The following is a 16,769-nucleotide window of genomic DNA, read 5'->3' as shown; positions in this document are numbered from 1 at the left end:
TCCTGGCACATCTAGACATATGGTCTTATTACACATAAGGAAACTGAGGTTCCAAGGGGGTAGGAAGCCCCTCTCCCTGTAGACTGGAGGCTACAAAAAATGAGGCAGAAACGTCTCCCACCTCTTAACCAGGGCCTGGAGGAGCAAACACACTTGTACAAAATCTCCAAAGAGATGGGACCTCAGCCTGTCAATCACATCTGCTTCAGGAACCCCAGGACTCCCACTGCAGGCCCAGGCTAGCTCACACAACAGCAGAGGGGCCTTAAGCCTGGACACGAGCAGACTGGTCCCTGCTCTGGTTACCCTGCCAGAACTGGGCAGCAAACTGGACCTTCTCCTCCTCCCTTCCTCCCTCCCTCTGTTACCGGACCATGGGGTGCCCCTTCTGCAAACTTGAGGCCTCCAGTCCAAGAAGACTCTGGCAGCCAGCCTCGATGAAGAGCCCCAGGGGATCAAAATCAGAGCCCAGGAGTAGTGACAGCTGGGCGTCCATTACCGTGCTCTCACGAAGGACCAAGCTCCGTGTAGTTCTCCAGAGGCCTCAAAAGGATCCTGGGACGACCCGGTAGTCCTTGCTCCCCACCTCCCCTCAGTCCGAGCTTGTCTCTGACGCACCGCGATCTTGATCATCCCTGTTTCCCCCTTTTCCGGGCTGTCCCGAAGCCGCCGGCAGGTGACTGAATCCAGCTTGGGGGTTGATGAGCGCCGGGTGGGCGGGTGCCGGCCACTTGCGCTGCGGCGGGCCAGAGGAGAGGGCGCGCTCCTGTCGCCCCTGCGCCCGCAGAGCACAGGCCCCACGCACTCACCCGTCAGCGCACCGCCCGGGGCCCTCCCCTTCGGGCTGGAAGCGGCAGAGGACCCCTGCCCGGGATGAGGTCTGTGGCGACGCCGACAGCCAGGGTCGAGGCCCGACCTCTCAAAGACCTTGCTCTGCAGCCTCGACTCTTCCCATTCGCCCGCTCGCCCGTGAGGCCCTACCGGCAGACCGGGGCTGGGCGCTCAGCACCTAGGGGGCGCGGGGGCCGGGGATGGGGCGCGGGAACTGGGCCTATTTTCCGTACGGAGGCGGCGCCGCTGACCTCCTAGCCTCAGCGGAGTGTCTGGCGGGGTCGCCGGGGGCGAGGAGCAGAGCACTGGCGGAGCTGCCCCGGAGCCCCACCCCATCCAGCCCGCTGCCTCGCCCTGCCCCGCCCCAACCGGGATCGGGGTGTGGTCCCGAGTTTCTACCGTGGCTTCCAGCTTTGCGTCCAGCTCCCAGGAACCTTCCAACGCCCGCAGTCCGTTTCCTGGGAACGGTGCAGGCCGCGCGCCTCGCTTTCCCTCAGCCGGCCTGGCCCGCGAGAACGTTCTGACGCCCCCGGGGAACGCCTTCCACCGCGCGACACTGTCCGGGGAACGCTCTTATCATCCCTCGTTGCCAACTGCAGAGCAGCGGCGGGGAGCATGCAGGACTACGACGAGGTGACTGCCTTCCTGGGCGAGTGGGGGCTCTTCCAGCGCCTCATCTTCTTCCTGCTCAGCGCCAGCATCATCCCCAACGGCTTCAACGGTATGTCAGTCGTGTTCCTGGCGGGGACCCCGGAGCACCACTGTCGGGTGCCGGACACAGCGAACCTGAGCAGCGTGTGGCGCAACCACAGCCTCCCGCTGCAGCTGCAGGACGGCCGCGAGGTGCCTCACAGGTGCCGCCGCTACCGGCTCGCGACGATCGTCAACTTCTCGGCGCTCGGGCTGGAGCCGGGGCGCGACGTGGACCTGGAGCAGCTGGAGCAAGAGGGCTGCCTGGATGGCTGGGAGTTCAACCAGGACATCTACCTGTCCACCATCGTGACCGAGGTGGGTATGTGAGCGACCCGGTATCTGCATCAGTCCCCCTCGAGACACCCTGGCAGTGCCTGGGTCAGCGTCCCCCACTCATCAAACCTGGCCAGCAGTCACCTGGGTTATACTTCCAGCACAGGTGTGCAGCCCAAGAGAGCAGGACTCAGGCTCATTCCCCATCGGTTTGTCTTGTAGGGAGGGGATGAAGAAGGGAGAAGGGAAGCAGTTGTCAACTGCCTTTTCCTCTGGCAGTTTCACAGAAGACGAAGTTGTTTCCCAAGAGCCTAGATACCGCCAACCCCAGGCTCCCCAGATGGACAGCCTGAGTCAAGTTCCTGTCATAGGCATGAGGAGGGGGTGTGGGGTTTGCTGCTGAGCCACGTGTAGACACAAAGAAGAGTCTTGCTGCTGGGCAGGGTATGGGCAGGTATGGTCTGTTCCCTGGCCACAGGCTTCTGGAAGCATCACGGGGTCTCCTGCTCTGCCATACAACTATGGTAAGGCTTGGGTCCTGTCCTGAGCCTCCAGTTTCTCTGAAAAGGAGCAGAAGGCCTCCTGATACGGGTGGAGTACAGGGAACTAGAGGAGGCATAACCCTGGCCCCAGGGCACTCATGAAGGGACAGACTCACAGAGACTTTCTGAGCATAGGGCCCAGTGGTGGACAGAGGCTCCGGCTTATGCCATTAGCCCCTTAGCATCCTAAGTGGTTTGGTGGCAGGATTTCTAAGTTTCAGCAGTCAGAATACACATGTACTTTGTCCTCTGCATTTCCTGCTTTGCATCTGGTAAGGGCCAGGAGATGCTATGTCAGGGCACATCTCCTTCTGAGGAGGGTATCCTCATAGACTAGTTTCCTGCTATTAATCAGGCAGGTAGGATTCCCAGTTTCTGGCCCATCCTCTGCACCATGTGAAAACCTGAGCATGGCCTCTGCTAGTCTTTTATCCCCTTCCCCAGCACTATGTGGCAATAATTAGACACCATGTCTGGCCTTGTGCTGAACACCAGGCTATACACATCTGGGGTGTGGGGTCTGCTTTTGAAGCTCAGATACCAACGGGAACACTGGCTGTGTTCGAGAGAGCTAACATCAAACCTGGTTAATAACAGGGTTCTGGAACCTGAATTCAAATACTGGCTGGCTTGTTGTGTGACCTGGGGCAAAAAAACGGCCTTCTCTGTGGGGGTAGCAGGGTGAGGAACTCCTTTAAGAAGGGATGATAAACTTGAACTGAGTCTGGAAATATGAGCAGGACTTGTCCAGGCAAAGAACATGGAAGATTCTGGGAATGAGATTTCATAGATCAGGGTGGCTTGGAGTTCAACAGATGGCAGGTGAGGCTAGAAATGCCTACAGGGGCCTGTCCACAGTGAGCCTTGTAGGAATGTTGAAGAGTTGAGTATATTCTGAGGACAGCAAGGAAATAGTAAGGGTTCCAAGGAAGGGGTAACATGGTCAGATTTGTGTTATTAGAAAGAACTGTCTCAAGCTGCTATGAAAATCAAGAAGACCAGTGAGGAAGCTGTGGGAGTTGCCTTGGCAAGAGATGGGTGGCCAGCTGGGAGTGGTGGCTCTTAAGTCTATAAGACCAGTAGAAAGTGGGCTCAGCCTATGGAGCGCCTCTGGATTCCTCCAGCATTGGTTCCATGCCTACCTTGGGCCCTGAGGTGGCCGTGCTTCTCTGGCTTTGATCCCCTAGCAGGGGCTCCTAGTGCTTACCCACCCTCTGCCCACACCTGATCCTGAGGGATCCAAAAGTAGGGGCCAGCTCACCCCACCTAAGTTCCTAGAAGTGTGGTCAGCACATGAGCTGGAGCTGGCCCTACTGGCTGCAGCCCTCCTTAACAGCTGGGTTGACCTGTCTCTTTCCCCTTCTTTACTGGTTTTGTTCACCTCAGGGTGTGAGGGGTAGGTAGCTGCTGGCTTACAAGTCCATAGCTATCCCTGTTGTACCCTGCTCACAAGGGCCTGTGGACACCTCTGGGGATGCACATCATCCGACACTCACACACATGCACCGGGATTTGCTTTTTTCAGCAGCCTTTCCCTTCCTTGCTACCTTTTTGGGTGCTGGGAGTAAAATAAAAGGCAAAGGAGCACTAGTGGTTGGGAGGAAGGAGGGGAGAAGCATGAAAGTGAGTCGGGGGGAGGTGGTTCTGCCTAGAAAGGTAGTGGCACAAGGAGGAGCTCTGGAGTCAGACAGGTGGGTCTGTTCTGACCCCACCCCCAAGCACTGGGCTGACTTAAATAGGTTGCATCACTGCTCAATCAATGCCTCAATTTCCTTATCTATAAAAGGGGACACAGCAAATGAAAAAATGCTCAACATCATTAATCATTAAGGAAATGTAAATCAAAACCACAATGAGATGTCACCTCACATCCATTAGGTTGGCTGCTATTAAAAACAAACAAAACAGAAAAATAACAAAGATGTGGAGAAGTTGGAACCCTCATGCACAAAATGTAAAATGGTGCAGCCACCATAGAAAACAGTGTGGCAGACTCAATAAATTAAAAATAGAATTATCATATGATCCAGCAATATCACTTCTGGGTGTATATTCAAAAGAATTGAAAGGAGGATCTTGAAATATTTGTATACCCATGTTCGTGGCAGTATTATTCACAATAGCCAAAGAGGTAAAAGCAACTCAAATGTCCAGCAACAGATGAATGGATAAATAAAATGTGGTATATACATACAGTGGAATAGTATTCAGCCTTAAAAAGGAAGGAAATGCTGACACAATGCTACAACATGAATGAAACTTGAGAACATTATGCCAGGTGAAATAAGCCAGACACAAAAAGACAGAAACTGGGGCTTCCTTGGTGGCGCAGTGGTTGAGAGTCCGCCTGCTGATGCAGGGGACACGGGTTCGTGCCCTGGTCCGGGAAGATCCCACATGCCGCGGAGCGGCTGGGCCCGTGAGCCATGGCCGCTGAGCCTGCGCGTCCGGAGCCTGTGCTCCGCAACGGGAGAGGCCACAACAGTGAGAGGCCCGCGTACCGAAAAAAAAAAAAAAAAAAAAAAAGACAGAAACTGTATGATTTCACTTATATGAGATATGAAGAGTAGTCAAGCTCATAGAAACAGAAAGTAGAATGGTAGTTGCCAAGGGCTGGGAGGAGAGGAAAACAGGGAGTTATTTAATAGACATAGAGTCTCATTTTGCAAGATGAAAAGAGTTCTGGAGATTGGTTGCATGATAATGTGAATATATTTAACTCTACTGAACTGTACACTTAAAAATTGTTGAGATGGTATATTTTATGTTGTGTGAATTTTATTACAGTTGTTAAAAATGAGAATCATAAGAATGTCCAGCTTATCCAAGTTGTTGGGAGGATTCGATGAGATCATGTGCCATGCTATATCCCATAGCACCAGCAAAATGGGCATCATAGGTGGGTGGATGAGGAGTGGAAAGGGCAAGACCTCATCACCTCTGGCTGCGCACCATGGGCATTGTGGGAGCTGTTCGAAGGTCCAGGTTGCAGCCAGTATAATGGGTGATGAGACTTGCTGGAGGCAGAGCCCCTTTCCCAGGGTGGAATTCTAGGGCCCAGAGAATAGGACACAGGTCTGAATCTACTGTGCCAGGGGGAGAAATGGCCTCAGCTCCCCAACAAGATCAAGCGCAGGGGCCCTGAGTAAGTTCTCCGCATCTCTCTGGCACCATACAGGTAGAGGGACCACCCTCAGATTGTCTCTGCTTTATACCTCTGAAGGGATCTCCTGATGGGCATACCCTTTGGGACAGAGAAGCCCACCTGAGCCAACCCCCTGACCCTTTCACAGGGAAGACGGGTCAGCCAGGGACCCAAGGATGGCATGTTCTGCTGTGGAAATGCCTTTTAGAGAATGCCAGGAGGCGGGAACCTGGTGTCTGAGTTGGGAACTGTGTGGGTGCGTCTGCCTATGTGTATAGGTGTATAAGGTAGTTTCCTTCCTCTAGGAACTCATGGGTGGAGCTGCAGGCAGCTATGCCCTTCACCATGATAGAACGTCCAACAAAGGGCCTGGGCCTCTGGAGGCACTAGCCTTGTGCTGTCTTTCTTGGGACCTGGGGTCAGGGCTTGGACAGAACAGGACACATTGATTCTCCACCCACAACCCAAAGGTATGAAATAGGAACAAGGGAGCCTTATCCTCTGCTAACAGGGTGCTTATGGGGGGCACTAGGAGCAGCGAAGGCGGGAACGATGAGACAGACCGAGCTTGGCATCTGACTGACAACTACATGGGACTCCATGTGCCAGCTCATAGAGATGTACCTCTTTTGGGGCCTGGGTGGGCTCTGCCAAAGGTGAAGAGTTTAGGCTGTTATCTTTCCATCAGGCCTGCAGGCTGCCCTGGAATACTGCTGGCTAGTGTGAGACTGGCAACTTGGCTGTTGGGACAGCCTGAATATTAACCAAGTTCACAACCCAGACCTGCCCTCTGGCAGATTCCAAAGGGGATAAAGTGGGGACCTCTGCCTCCAGCCAGTACCAACAGACTTTTATTTCCAGTCAGTGCTTCAGAAAGAGAACAAATAAAGGAGACTGAGGGGCTTTCCCTAGCTCTGGCCTGAATTTGCTTCCCTGTTTATCAGCTGCCTCACGCCAAACAGTTTGCCTGTTGCCTCTAAGCTCTGTTCCTCTGACAAACGCCACCAGGATCTCAGAATGTGCCTTTGTTTTGAGGCTGCTTCACCCGAACCTCCTGCCAAGTTTCTGGACAAACAGACTTTGTCCATCTCTCCTGGTGGGCAGCAGAGCCCTCACACTTTGTCCAAGAGGTAGGGTGGTGCGTTGACAAAAACAAGGCTTGGCAGAGCTGGTCAGAAGAGCTGCAGGTGCCTCAGGCTTCGGAAGGGACTGTTATTTCTTCTTTGTGACAGGCTATATTTGATTTATATTCAAGGCTAACGCAGGCCTGCCTTGTTATCTGAAGCCTTGGTATGGTTTTAAGCATGTCTGTACAGTCCAAAAAAAGAAAAAACAAAAAAAAGGCAGGGATCCTCATTTGAAGTAGAGAGAATGGAGGCTCTGGGGAAAGGCTTGGCTGACTCACATGCCCTAGCGATTGGCACGGACAGCGCAAGGCTGGTGGCTCCTGCTCTGTGTTTGCAGGACTGGAAGGCAGGTTCATAGTGGCACCTTCCAGAGTTGCCCCTTGGTGCTACGTGGCTGGCACAGACCCCATCCTATTTGCTCTCATTTCCAGAGTGGAGCCTGGTAGAGCTGTGTTGGATCTAATGTCAGGACGCAAGTGGGAGAGCCAGGTCCCTGAGTGCCCCTTCTTCCCTCAGGCCCCTCCATTCCATTCCCACCATCCCATTTAAACTACCTGGGTCTTCTGCTTTGGCTCCACCTCTGATGACCACAGAACTGAGGCCTCTCCACCTATGGGTGCTTTTTCTTTACCTCTAATATAAAGAAAAAAAGATACTGAGAACATTTTAGGATTTAGCCTCCCTCCATCTCCTGAGCTCCAAGTTGCAGAGGCTAATTCCTGGTGAGTACAGCCAGGAGACTTGGGGATCCCATCCTCCACTCAGCGCATATTAATATAGTGGCGCCTCTACTCCAGGTTCCACGGGCTGAGAATATTGAGACCCTGGTTGCCCTTGTCCCAGCTTATTGTAGAGTGGAGATTCCATGCCAGGAGAGGCAAGCCAAAAAAAGGGATGCTACCACCTCCAACCAGCCTCTAACTCATAAGGCAGGGGGTGTCATTCTGAGGGTACTTTCCCTTCCCCCCAGTCCTGGAGCAGAGGCTCAGAGATTTTCCCCAGGGGAAGAGTAGTCCATAACAACAGAGAGCTCTGAAGCTGTCCCCACAGGAAATAACTTCATTTGAAACAAGATGTGCAGAAGTTGAAGCCTAAGAGTGCTCTTTAAAACAATGGAGACTGTGGTAGTAAACAATTAAGAGGAGACTGGTAGCTCCATTTGAGCAACAAGCTAACCTATAGGGCAACTAGATTACCAGAGAGAACCAGAAAAAGAGACAGCTCAGAGCAGTCAGAACAAACCTCAAAGACTTGCCTCAAAACTACTCCTTCAAAGGGGCTTGAATTTAATTGAGCTAGACTATAGAATGATTTGTGCCCCAGAGCATTGTTGAAAACAATAAAGGAATGAGCCAGTAATTGGTGGAGCCTAACAGCTAGGTGTGATATCAGCAGAGGCAAACAGCTTAATAGAAAAACTGGGGAAAGAGACAGTCAAAAAGAGCCCTGCTAAAACCATTGTCATCCCAGGGTGACTGTGTACATGCCCAAGGCTGTGCCCTCTGAGGAGCAACATCAGAGGCTTCACACTGCAGGGGAAATAGTCTTCACTAAGGGTCCAGCCAAGTCATTAAACAAATAAACAAACAAACAAAAACAAAGACAAGCACCCCCAGGGTTGGGGGGGCTGTTCAATGCTCAGAGTTTCCACAATATATTTCCTGAAATGTCCAGTTTTTAACCAAAAATTACAATACATGCAAAGAAACAGGAGAATATAACCCAAACTCAGGGGAAAAAAAAGCAGGAAATAGAAATTGCCTGAAAGGGCTTAGATATTAGATCTAACAAAAACTTCAAAGCAGCCATTATAAATATGTTCAAAGAACTAAAGGAATTCATGTTTTAAAAAGTAAAAGAGGGGCTTCCGTGGTGGTGCAGTGGTTAAGAATCCACCTGCCAATGCAGGGGACATGGGTTCAAGCCCTGGTTTGGGAAGATCCCACATGCTGCGGAGCAACTAAGCCCATGTGCCACAACTACTGAGCCTGCGCTCTAGAGCCCATGAGCCACAACTACTGAAGCCCACGTGCCTAGAGCCCATGCTCTGCAACAAGAGAAGCCCCTGCAATGAGAAGCCCACACACCACAACTAGAGAAAGCAGGTGCACAGCAACAAAAACTCAACACAGCCAAAAATAAATAAATTTATTTTTAAAAAAGCAATAAAAAAAAGTAAAAGAAGGTATGATAACAATGTCCCATCAAATACGGAATACCAATTAAGATATAAAAATAAAAGCTATAGGGCTCCCCTGGTGGCACAATGGTTGAGAGTCTGCCTGCTGATGCAGGGGACACGGGTTTGTGCCCCGGTCCGGGAAGATCCCAAGTGCCGCGGAGCGTCTGGGCCCGTGAGCCATGGCCACTGAGCCTGCGCGTCCGGAGCCTGTGCTCCACAGCGGGAGAGGCCACAACAGCGAGAGGCCCGTGTACCACAAAATAAATAAATAAATAAAATCTATAAAAAAGAGAATCAAATAGAAGTTCTGGAGTTGAAATATACAGTAACTGAAAGTTAAAAATTCACTAGAGAGCCTTAATAGTAGATTTGAACAGACAGAAGAAAGAATCAGCAAATTTGAAGACAGAGCAATATAAATTATGTAACCCAAAAAACAGAAAAAAGGAATGAAGAAAAATGAACAGGGTCTTAGAGAAATGTGAAACACTGTTAACCAGACCAACATGTGCATAATGGGAACACTAGAAGGAGAGGAGAGGAAGGAGCAGAAAAAAAAATAGTGAAAGAAATAATGGCTGAAAACTTCCCAAATTTGATGAAAAACATTAATCTACACAGCTCAGCAACTCAACTCCAAATAGAAGAAACAAAAAGAGTTTTGCACACAGACACATCATGGTAAAGTTATTTACAGTTAAACACCAAGGGGAATTTTTAAAACAGCAAGAAAAATAAGACACATACAAGGAAACCCCAATAAGATTTATATTTGGCTTCTCATAAGAAACAAGAGAGGCCAAAAGGCAGTGGGATAACATATTCAAAGTACTGAAAGAAAAGACACATCAACAAAAATGTTGTATCTAGCAAAACTATCTCTTAAAAATGAAATAAAGACATTCGCACACACAGACACACGCATGCATGCACACACAAACCTGAGAGAATTTCTTGCTACCAGTGTTGCCTTACAAGAAATACTAAAGGAAGTTCTTCAGGAATAATTTTTTTTTAATGCACAACTTATTCTCTGAAAACTACAAGGCATCTTTGAAAGAAATTAAATAAGATGTAAATACAGTAAGTCCCCTACATACGAACCTTCAAGTTGTGAACTTTCAAAGATGCGAAATCACATAAGGCGTGAGTGAAACTGCAGCTTGCCCTGTCTCTCATTGCTGATGATCCTTCAGCTCTACCATCTCCCACCTCCTCTCCCTCCTCCAGTCAGTAACTTTTCTTGCCTGTTCACTCCATGCCAGCCCCTGTATGCCAGCTGTTGTACTGGACTACTGTACTTTTCAAGGTACTGTACTGTAAGATTTAAAATGTTTTCTGTATTTTTTGTGTTTGTTTGTTATGTATTGTTTGTGTGAAAAGTATTATAAACCTGTTACAGTACAGTACTATATAGCCGATTGTGTTAGTTGGGTACCTAGGCTAACTTCGTTGGACTAGATGTGGGTCCAGGAAGATCCCACATGCCGCGGAGCGGCTGGGCCTGTGAGCCGTGGCCGCTGAGCCTGCGCGTCTGGAGCCTGTGCTCCGCGACGGGAGAGGCCACAGCAGTGAGAGGCCCACGTACCGCAAAAAAATTAAAAAATTAAAAAAATAAATAAAAACCCACAAGGAGATACATCTTAACACCCCTGGGATGGTTAAAATTAAAAAGACACACAATAGGGACTTCCCTGGTGGCGCAGTGGTTAAGGATCTGCTTGCCAATGCAGGGGACATGGGTTCGATCCCTGGTCCAGGAAGATCCCACATGTCGTGGAGCAACAAAGCCTGTGCGCCACAACTACTGAGCCTGAGCTGTAGAGCCTGTGAGCCACAGTGACTGAGCCCGTGAGCCACAACTAGTGAAGCCCACACACCTAGAGCCGGTGCTCCGCAACAAGCGAAGCCACCGCAATGAGAAGCCCGCACACCGCAACGAAGAGTAGCCCCCCCTCACCGCAACTAGAGAAAGCCCACATGCAGCAACAAAGACCCAACCCAACCAAAAATAAATAAATTTTAAAAAAATACACACAATAACAAGTGTTAATAGGAATATGGAAAAATTAAAACCCTCGTTCATTGCTGTTGGGATTGTACAATGATGCAGCCACTTTAGAAAACATTTTTCAAGTTTCTCAAAAGGTTGAACATAGATTTATCATATGACTCAGTGACTCTACTCCTCATATATACCCAAGAGAAATGAGAACATATACGCTTGCAAAGTGTTGTACACAAAAGTTTATAGCAGCTTTATTCATAATAGCCGAAAAGTGGAAACAATCCAAATGTCTATCAACTGATAAATGGCTAAATAAAAGGTGGTATATCCATACAATGGTATATTATTCAACCATAGAAAGGAATGAAGTACTGATATTTGGTACAACAACATGGATGAACCTTGAAAACATTATGCTAAGTGAAAGAAGCCAGTCACAAAAGACTATATATTGTATGATTCCACTTATATCAAATGTCCAGAGTAGGCAAATTCATAAATATATTAGTGATTGCCACAGGCTGAGGAAAGAGAATGGGAAGTGACTACTAATGGGCATGGGGTTTCTTTCAGGAGTGATGAAACCATTCTAAAATTAGATAGTGCTGATGATTGCACAATTCTGTGAATATAGTAAAAACCACTGAATTGTAAACATGAGAATGAATTTTATAGTGTGTAAATTATACCTCACTAAAGACCTTATAAACAAAAAGAATTAAGTAGCCAGCTTTTCCCCCCCAATGGTCAGGAAATTTCCAGTTTTAAGTCTGCAACTAAGTTATAAAGAAGAAATTGTGGGTGGATATATATACTATTATTAACTAACTACTACTTCCTCTTCTTCCCCCCGAATGAAAAATATAACTATAAGAGAACACATAGAAATCCATTCTTAAATGAACCATTGCTAGTTTTTCATTCACAGCTGTCTCTGAGATTGAAGTCCATTTATAAAGGGGTTTTAAACCTTGTGGTAAAAGCTTTTCTGGTTTTTAGTCATTGAATAGAAAGTTCTGTTTTCTAACAATCTCTTCTGCCTAGTCAGGTTTAAGTATAACCTGCTTTGCTTATTCATTAATGCTGTTTGTTATAAGTCATGGTTTTGGTTAGGACAAAGGCATGAGATTAGTAGAAAGGGAACTACCATTTAATGAGGCCTGTAATGTGTCACTGTCAGACACACTACTTACATCTCCTGTCCAATGCTCGTAACAACCTCAAGAGGGAGTATTATTGTCACCTCTTTGAAGATGAGAAAACAGGCTAATGGAGGTGAATGAGTGGCCCAAAGTCACACAGCTGGAAGTGGTAGAACCCAAGAGAGCCTGTGCTCTCTGCTCAACAGGAGGCTGCCTTCCAGAGTTCTCAGTTCTATGCAGGTCACAGGGATACACTTATCTTTATGATCCTTTATGGCTTTGGTAAAGGCTAAAATTGCTAGACTTTGGTTACTTGGAGAGTTCAAGGTTGAGGGTGATTTTCAAAGGACAGTGTGTGAGGGACTTCCCTGGTGACGCAGTGGTTAAAAATCTGCCTGCCAATGCAGGGGACACGGGTTTGAGACCTGCTCGGGGAAGATCCCACATGCCACGGAGCAACTAAGCCCGTGTGCCACAACTACTGAGCCTGTGCTCTAGAGCCCGTGAACCACAACTACTGAGCCCGCGTGCCACAACTACTGAAGCCCACCCTCCTAGAGCCCGTGCTCTGCAACAAGAGAAGCCACAGCAATGAGAAGCCCGCACACTGCGACGAAGAGTAGCCCCTGTTCGCTGCAACTAGAGAAAGCCCGCGCGCAGCAACAAAGACCCAACGCAGCCAAAAATAAATAAATAACTGTAAATTAAAAAAAAAAAAGGACAGTGTGTGATACCACACATTTCCAAACTAATTTTCCATTACTCCTAATTGTTCAACATTCATTAATCGACAGTTTGTTAAGCATCTACCACGTGCCTAGCCCTGTACATGCGTTAGTTATCTAGAATGATTATATGAACGTGTTCAGGTTTTAGAACTCTGTCCACCTGGAGAAGGTTGAGCAGGAGGTGCCTCTTTTCCTCTCTAGCCAGAGAGCACAGTGGCCCAGAACAAAGCCCACCCCACCCAGGATGGCTGGGCTTATGCATGCACATGTGCACACCTGATCTGTCCTGTAAAGTATGCTTGACCTTGAGCTTTGTGGAGGCAGTGACCATGTCTGCTTTGTGCCCCATACACAGTCTGGCCCAGAGCATGTGCTCAGTGATGGTTGAATAAATGGTTAAGCAATTCCTTTTACCAATCCACTAGAACTCAGGCTAGTCACTTCATTGCGCTATGCCTTCATTAACTCATTTGTAAAATGGGGATAAAGAGAATACCCATTTCACATGGCAACTTTGAGATCCCATGAGTAATACAAGGCACACAGTGAGCACACAATACACTGTACTTGTCCTTCCTATTATTATTACTGTTGAGGGCATGAGACGCATATTCTTCTAGGCCAGGAGTGACCTCATGTCCCCTATTACCTTGTGACGTGGTTTTTTGTTTTTTAAAGCAGAGCTGAAGGCTAGATGGCCCAGCCAAATGGAACTTATTCTGCTCTGTTAGGGAACATTGGTCTAAGACCTTGAGGATGAGACAGACACAGTAATCCTGTGAGAGCACATCCAGTGCCTCAACCCGGCACAGTTTGGGACATTCTACTCTTTGTCTATGGTGTGTGTGGGAATGTGGGTTATGTTTCAGTAATGGTGGTATTTGACCTTAAAGCACAGCTCCAGAGCAATGCCAGGCAGCTCCTCACCAGGCCATCAGCCATTAGCCTCTGAGCGGACTGTGTGTATGTATGTATGTTTGTGTGTGCGTGTGTGTACACACATGTGCAGAGACCCACGGGACAGTTCTGTCTCATCAAGGAAAAGGCTGTCTCCCACTGGTCCTGCCATGTCATTGTTAACCACAGGGAGTTCCCTGGGACCTGACTATTAAGGCCCCAAGACATACCCCTAGAAACCCCAAGGGACTGGGGCAGGCAGGGCCTGGCCTCCTTAAGAATAGCCCCGTGGAGAAAACAGGCTGGCAGCTGATTTATTGGACCCCAGTTCCATAAGCCGCAGTGAAAACTTTATCTGCCGATCTTGCAGGTCTCTTGCAGCTTTCGAAAAGACTCTCTGGGTACAGTAATTCCCCAAGAGGAAACCCAGCCTTGGAACCAACCATAAGGAACCATGAGGTCCAGCTGCCTTCCCCTGCCAGTTGTGAACAGGATCTCCCTGCATGGTGTTGACAGGGCTTCTTGGGCCCCTCTTCAGGGAAGGAAGGGGGACCTAGAACCATGGCCTCATGGCCTCCAGTAGGAGAGCAATGGGGAGCTGGCCCTCACCTCACCCTTCTCAGCACCCAATACAGAACTCCTTTCCTTGCTCCATTCCCCAAAGAGACTAGGCTTGACCCACTATCAGGGCCAGCTTCATGGGCATCAACCCATGCAGTCACACAGGACCCCACACTTGGTTTTAATGCTCTGCTATTGATGTCTTGAAATTTTTTTTTATAAATCTATTTATTTCTTTTTGGCTGTGTTGGGTCTTCGTTGCTGTGCGTGGGCTTTCTCTGGTTGCTGTGAGCGGGGGCTACTCTTTGTTGCGGTGCGCAGGCTTCTCATTGCAGTGGCTTCTCTCATTGCAGAGCACGGGCTCTAGGCACGTGGGCTTCAGTAGTTGCAGCATGTGGGCTCTAGAGCACAGGCTCAGTAGCTGTGGCACACGGACTTAGTTGCTCCGCAGCATGTGGGATCTTCCTGGACCAGGGCTCGAACCCATGTCCCCTGCACCGGGAGATGGATTCTTAACCACTGCACCACCAGGGAAGTCCCAACGTCTTGAAATTCTTAATCATTTTTGAACAAGGGGTTCTGCATTTTCAGTTTGCACTGGGCCTGCAAATTAGGTAGCCAGTCCTGTTTACTACCTTTGCTCATGCAATGCCTGGCTCCACATCTAACAGCCTTCCTCTTTCCTTTCGTTCTCTAAGTGCTATCTATCCTGCCCAAAGGCAATGTCCTGACAGAAAAATATTTTTAAAAACACAAAGGAGAGCACATTATCTTTGGAAGAGCTTTTCTGCTTGACTGCAGATGGAATGGTGTTTGTTGATAATGGACACTTTAACACCCCTACCAAACTTGGGATTTTCTTGGCTCTGTCCAAGGCTAAAGGCGGTGGTGTGGGGGAGATCTTCTGCCACTAGTCCTGGTGTCACATTCCTTGAAGAAGTGTAGGGCGTAATAAACTCATTTTGTCTGGCCTTTGGAGTTCTTGTCCAAAGCGGGACATGGTTAAGTTCTGAGGCCCGAGTTGGTATTTACTTGCTATGACTTCAGGCAAACACCAGTCTCAGAGCCTAAGTTTACTCTTCTGCAAAATGGGTTATACTCCACATCCTGAGGCTCTGGGGCCGCAATCACTAACCTCTTTGTGTGTTGGGGCAGATCCCAAGATCTTTTCTGACACTTTGGTGAGTGATGTTTTAGAAGTGGGTGGTCATTAATTCAGGTACATGTCTTGTCTACCCCTTCTGACCCGTGGCCTCGCAGGGCACATGAATCTGGCCATACAGTTTTGGAGGGTTTGTGCCCTTTCCCCTGAAGCCTATTCAGGTACCCCAGTTGAAGCAACACTACTCTGGGTGTGGTTTCAGACTTATCCTCAGTTGTGCCTGAGGGGTAGAGAGCAGAGTTTCTGGTCCACATTGTTTTTCTTCTGCAGAGCTGTGTTTGGGCGTCCCACCTGTAACCATCATTGTGAGAACAAGCAGAGGCAGATTTATGAATGTTGTTATTGTCTCCAGGATGGGGGTGTTCTCAAAGACATTATCCTCAACAACACAGAGTGGCCCCTTTGTGGAAGGAAGTATATAGGAGAGGCTTCTCTCAGGTCTCAGTACTCAGAAAAACTGAGCTTTTGCAGAATGAGTTTATCACTTTGCACACCATGATCCTGAGAGCTGAGCTGCTGGGATATTCAAAGCCAGATTTCAGGGCTTCCCTGGCAAGCAGACAGGCCCTTGGGCAGGACAGCCAGAGGTCAGTCTTACCACTGGCTTGCTTATTTTGTAGCCCCTCCTCCCCTGAGATTTTCATTTGCCCAGATTCCCTTAGCTTTTTGTTGTACACATTTCTCTTGTATGTATCCTTATAAATGCCTCTCTCTGCTGCAGATGGGACATGATATAAATGTGTGAACTCTTTTATAAATCTATTTCAGGGAAGTTGTGAGGATTAAGATCTAAATTGCTTTGGGAATGTCATGGGAGCAGCACCACTGCTGGGTGGGGCTGGGATTGGGTGGGAGGCAGGGGATTTTTCCTAGAGTCTGGATCATCTTGCCACACACGGCAACACCGTGACCACAGCCCCAAAATATTTATTGGCACCACCTGCTTGTTTTTTAATGAATGAAAGCTCACTGAACACACTGAATTTTCTGCAGCCTCCCCTTGAGATTTTGCTGAATTGACTTAAGAGCTGGAAACTGAAACTCTGCCTCAAACTCTCATTCTATGGGTTCACAAGCAGGGACTTGCTAGGGCTACCAGAGCCCACGGGCCCTGGGGAATGGGAGGGACCGCACTTCTGTGAGGGCTGCATGGGAAGGAGGGTAGAGGAGTGCAGAGGGGAGATAAGGAGCACTGCAGAGGGGAGATAAGGAGCACTGGAAAGGGGTGGGAACCCCACTCCTAGCACAGTGGAGCCCCAGATCAGGCCCTAGGTGTGGTCTACGGTATAAGTGGGCTAGGGAGCACAGGGTTCTCTGGAGGTTTCTGTTCAGAAAATATAATCACCGGCCCCTGGGGACCACGTGCACTTTTCAACAAAGTAGAGGAATCTTTTACAACTGGATCATGTGACCATGCCCTCTACCCTGCCCTGCAGGCATTTCAAACACCTTCCCTCCATGCTGTGATGCCTTCTGAA

The 16,769-nt window shown here is 48.8% G+C and overlaps 1 protein-coding gene across 4 annotated transcripts in view; it reads left to right on the top strand.

The window, feature by feature from the left end:
• The first annotated feature begins 1,419 nt into the window (after positions 1-1,419).
• The window catches only part of LOC112401377 (solute carrier family 22 member 4), a 46,442-nt gene continuing 31,092 nt past the window's right edge, over positions 1,420-16,769 (top strand). For all 4 annotated transcript variants that reach the window (XM_024747605.1, XM_024747604.1, XM_024747603.1 and 1 more), the window contains exon 1: positions 1,420-1,839. In XM_024747605.1, coding sequence (XP_024603373.1) covers positions 1,447-1,839 — 393 coding nt within the window. In that variant the 5' untranslated portion in view covers positions 1,420-1,446. The remainder of the gene's footprint in view (positions 1,840-16,769) is intronic.

Source organism: Neophocaena asiaeorientalis, unplaced genomic scaffold, assembly GCF_003031525.2.
Source record: "Neophocaena asiaeorientalis asiaeorientalis breed wild unplaced genomic scaffold, Neophocaena_asiaeorientalis_V1.1 scaffold599, whole genome shotgun sequence".
Lineage (NCBI taxonomy): Eukaryota > Metazoa > Chordata > Mammalia > Artiodactyla > Phocoenidae > Neophocaena > Neophocaena asiaeorientalis.
The sequence above is the reverse complement of the archived record's forward strand: the minus strand, read 5'-3'. Positions and strand labels throughout refer to the sequence as shown.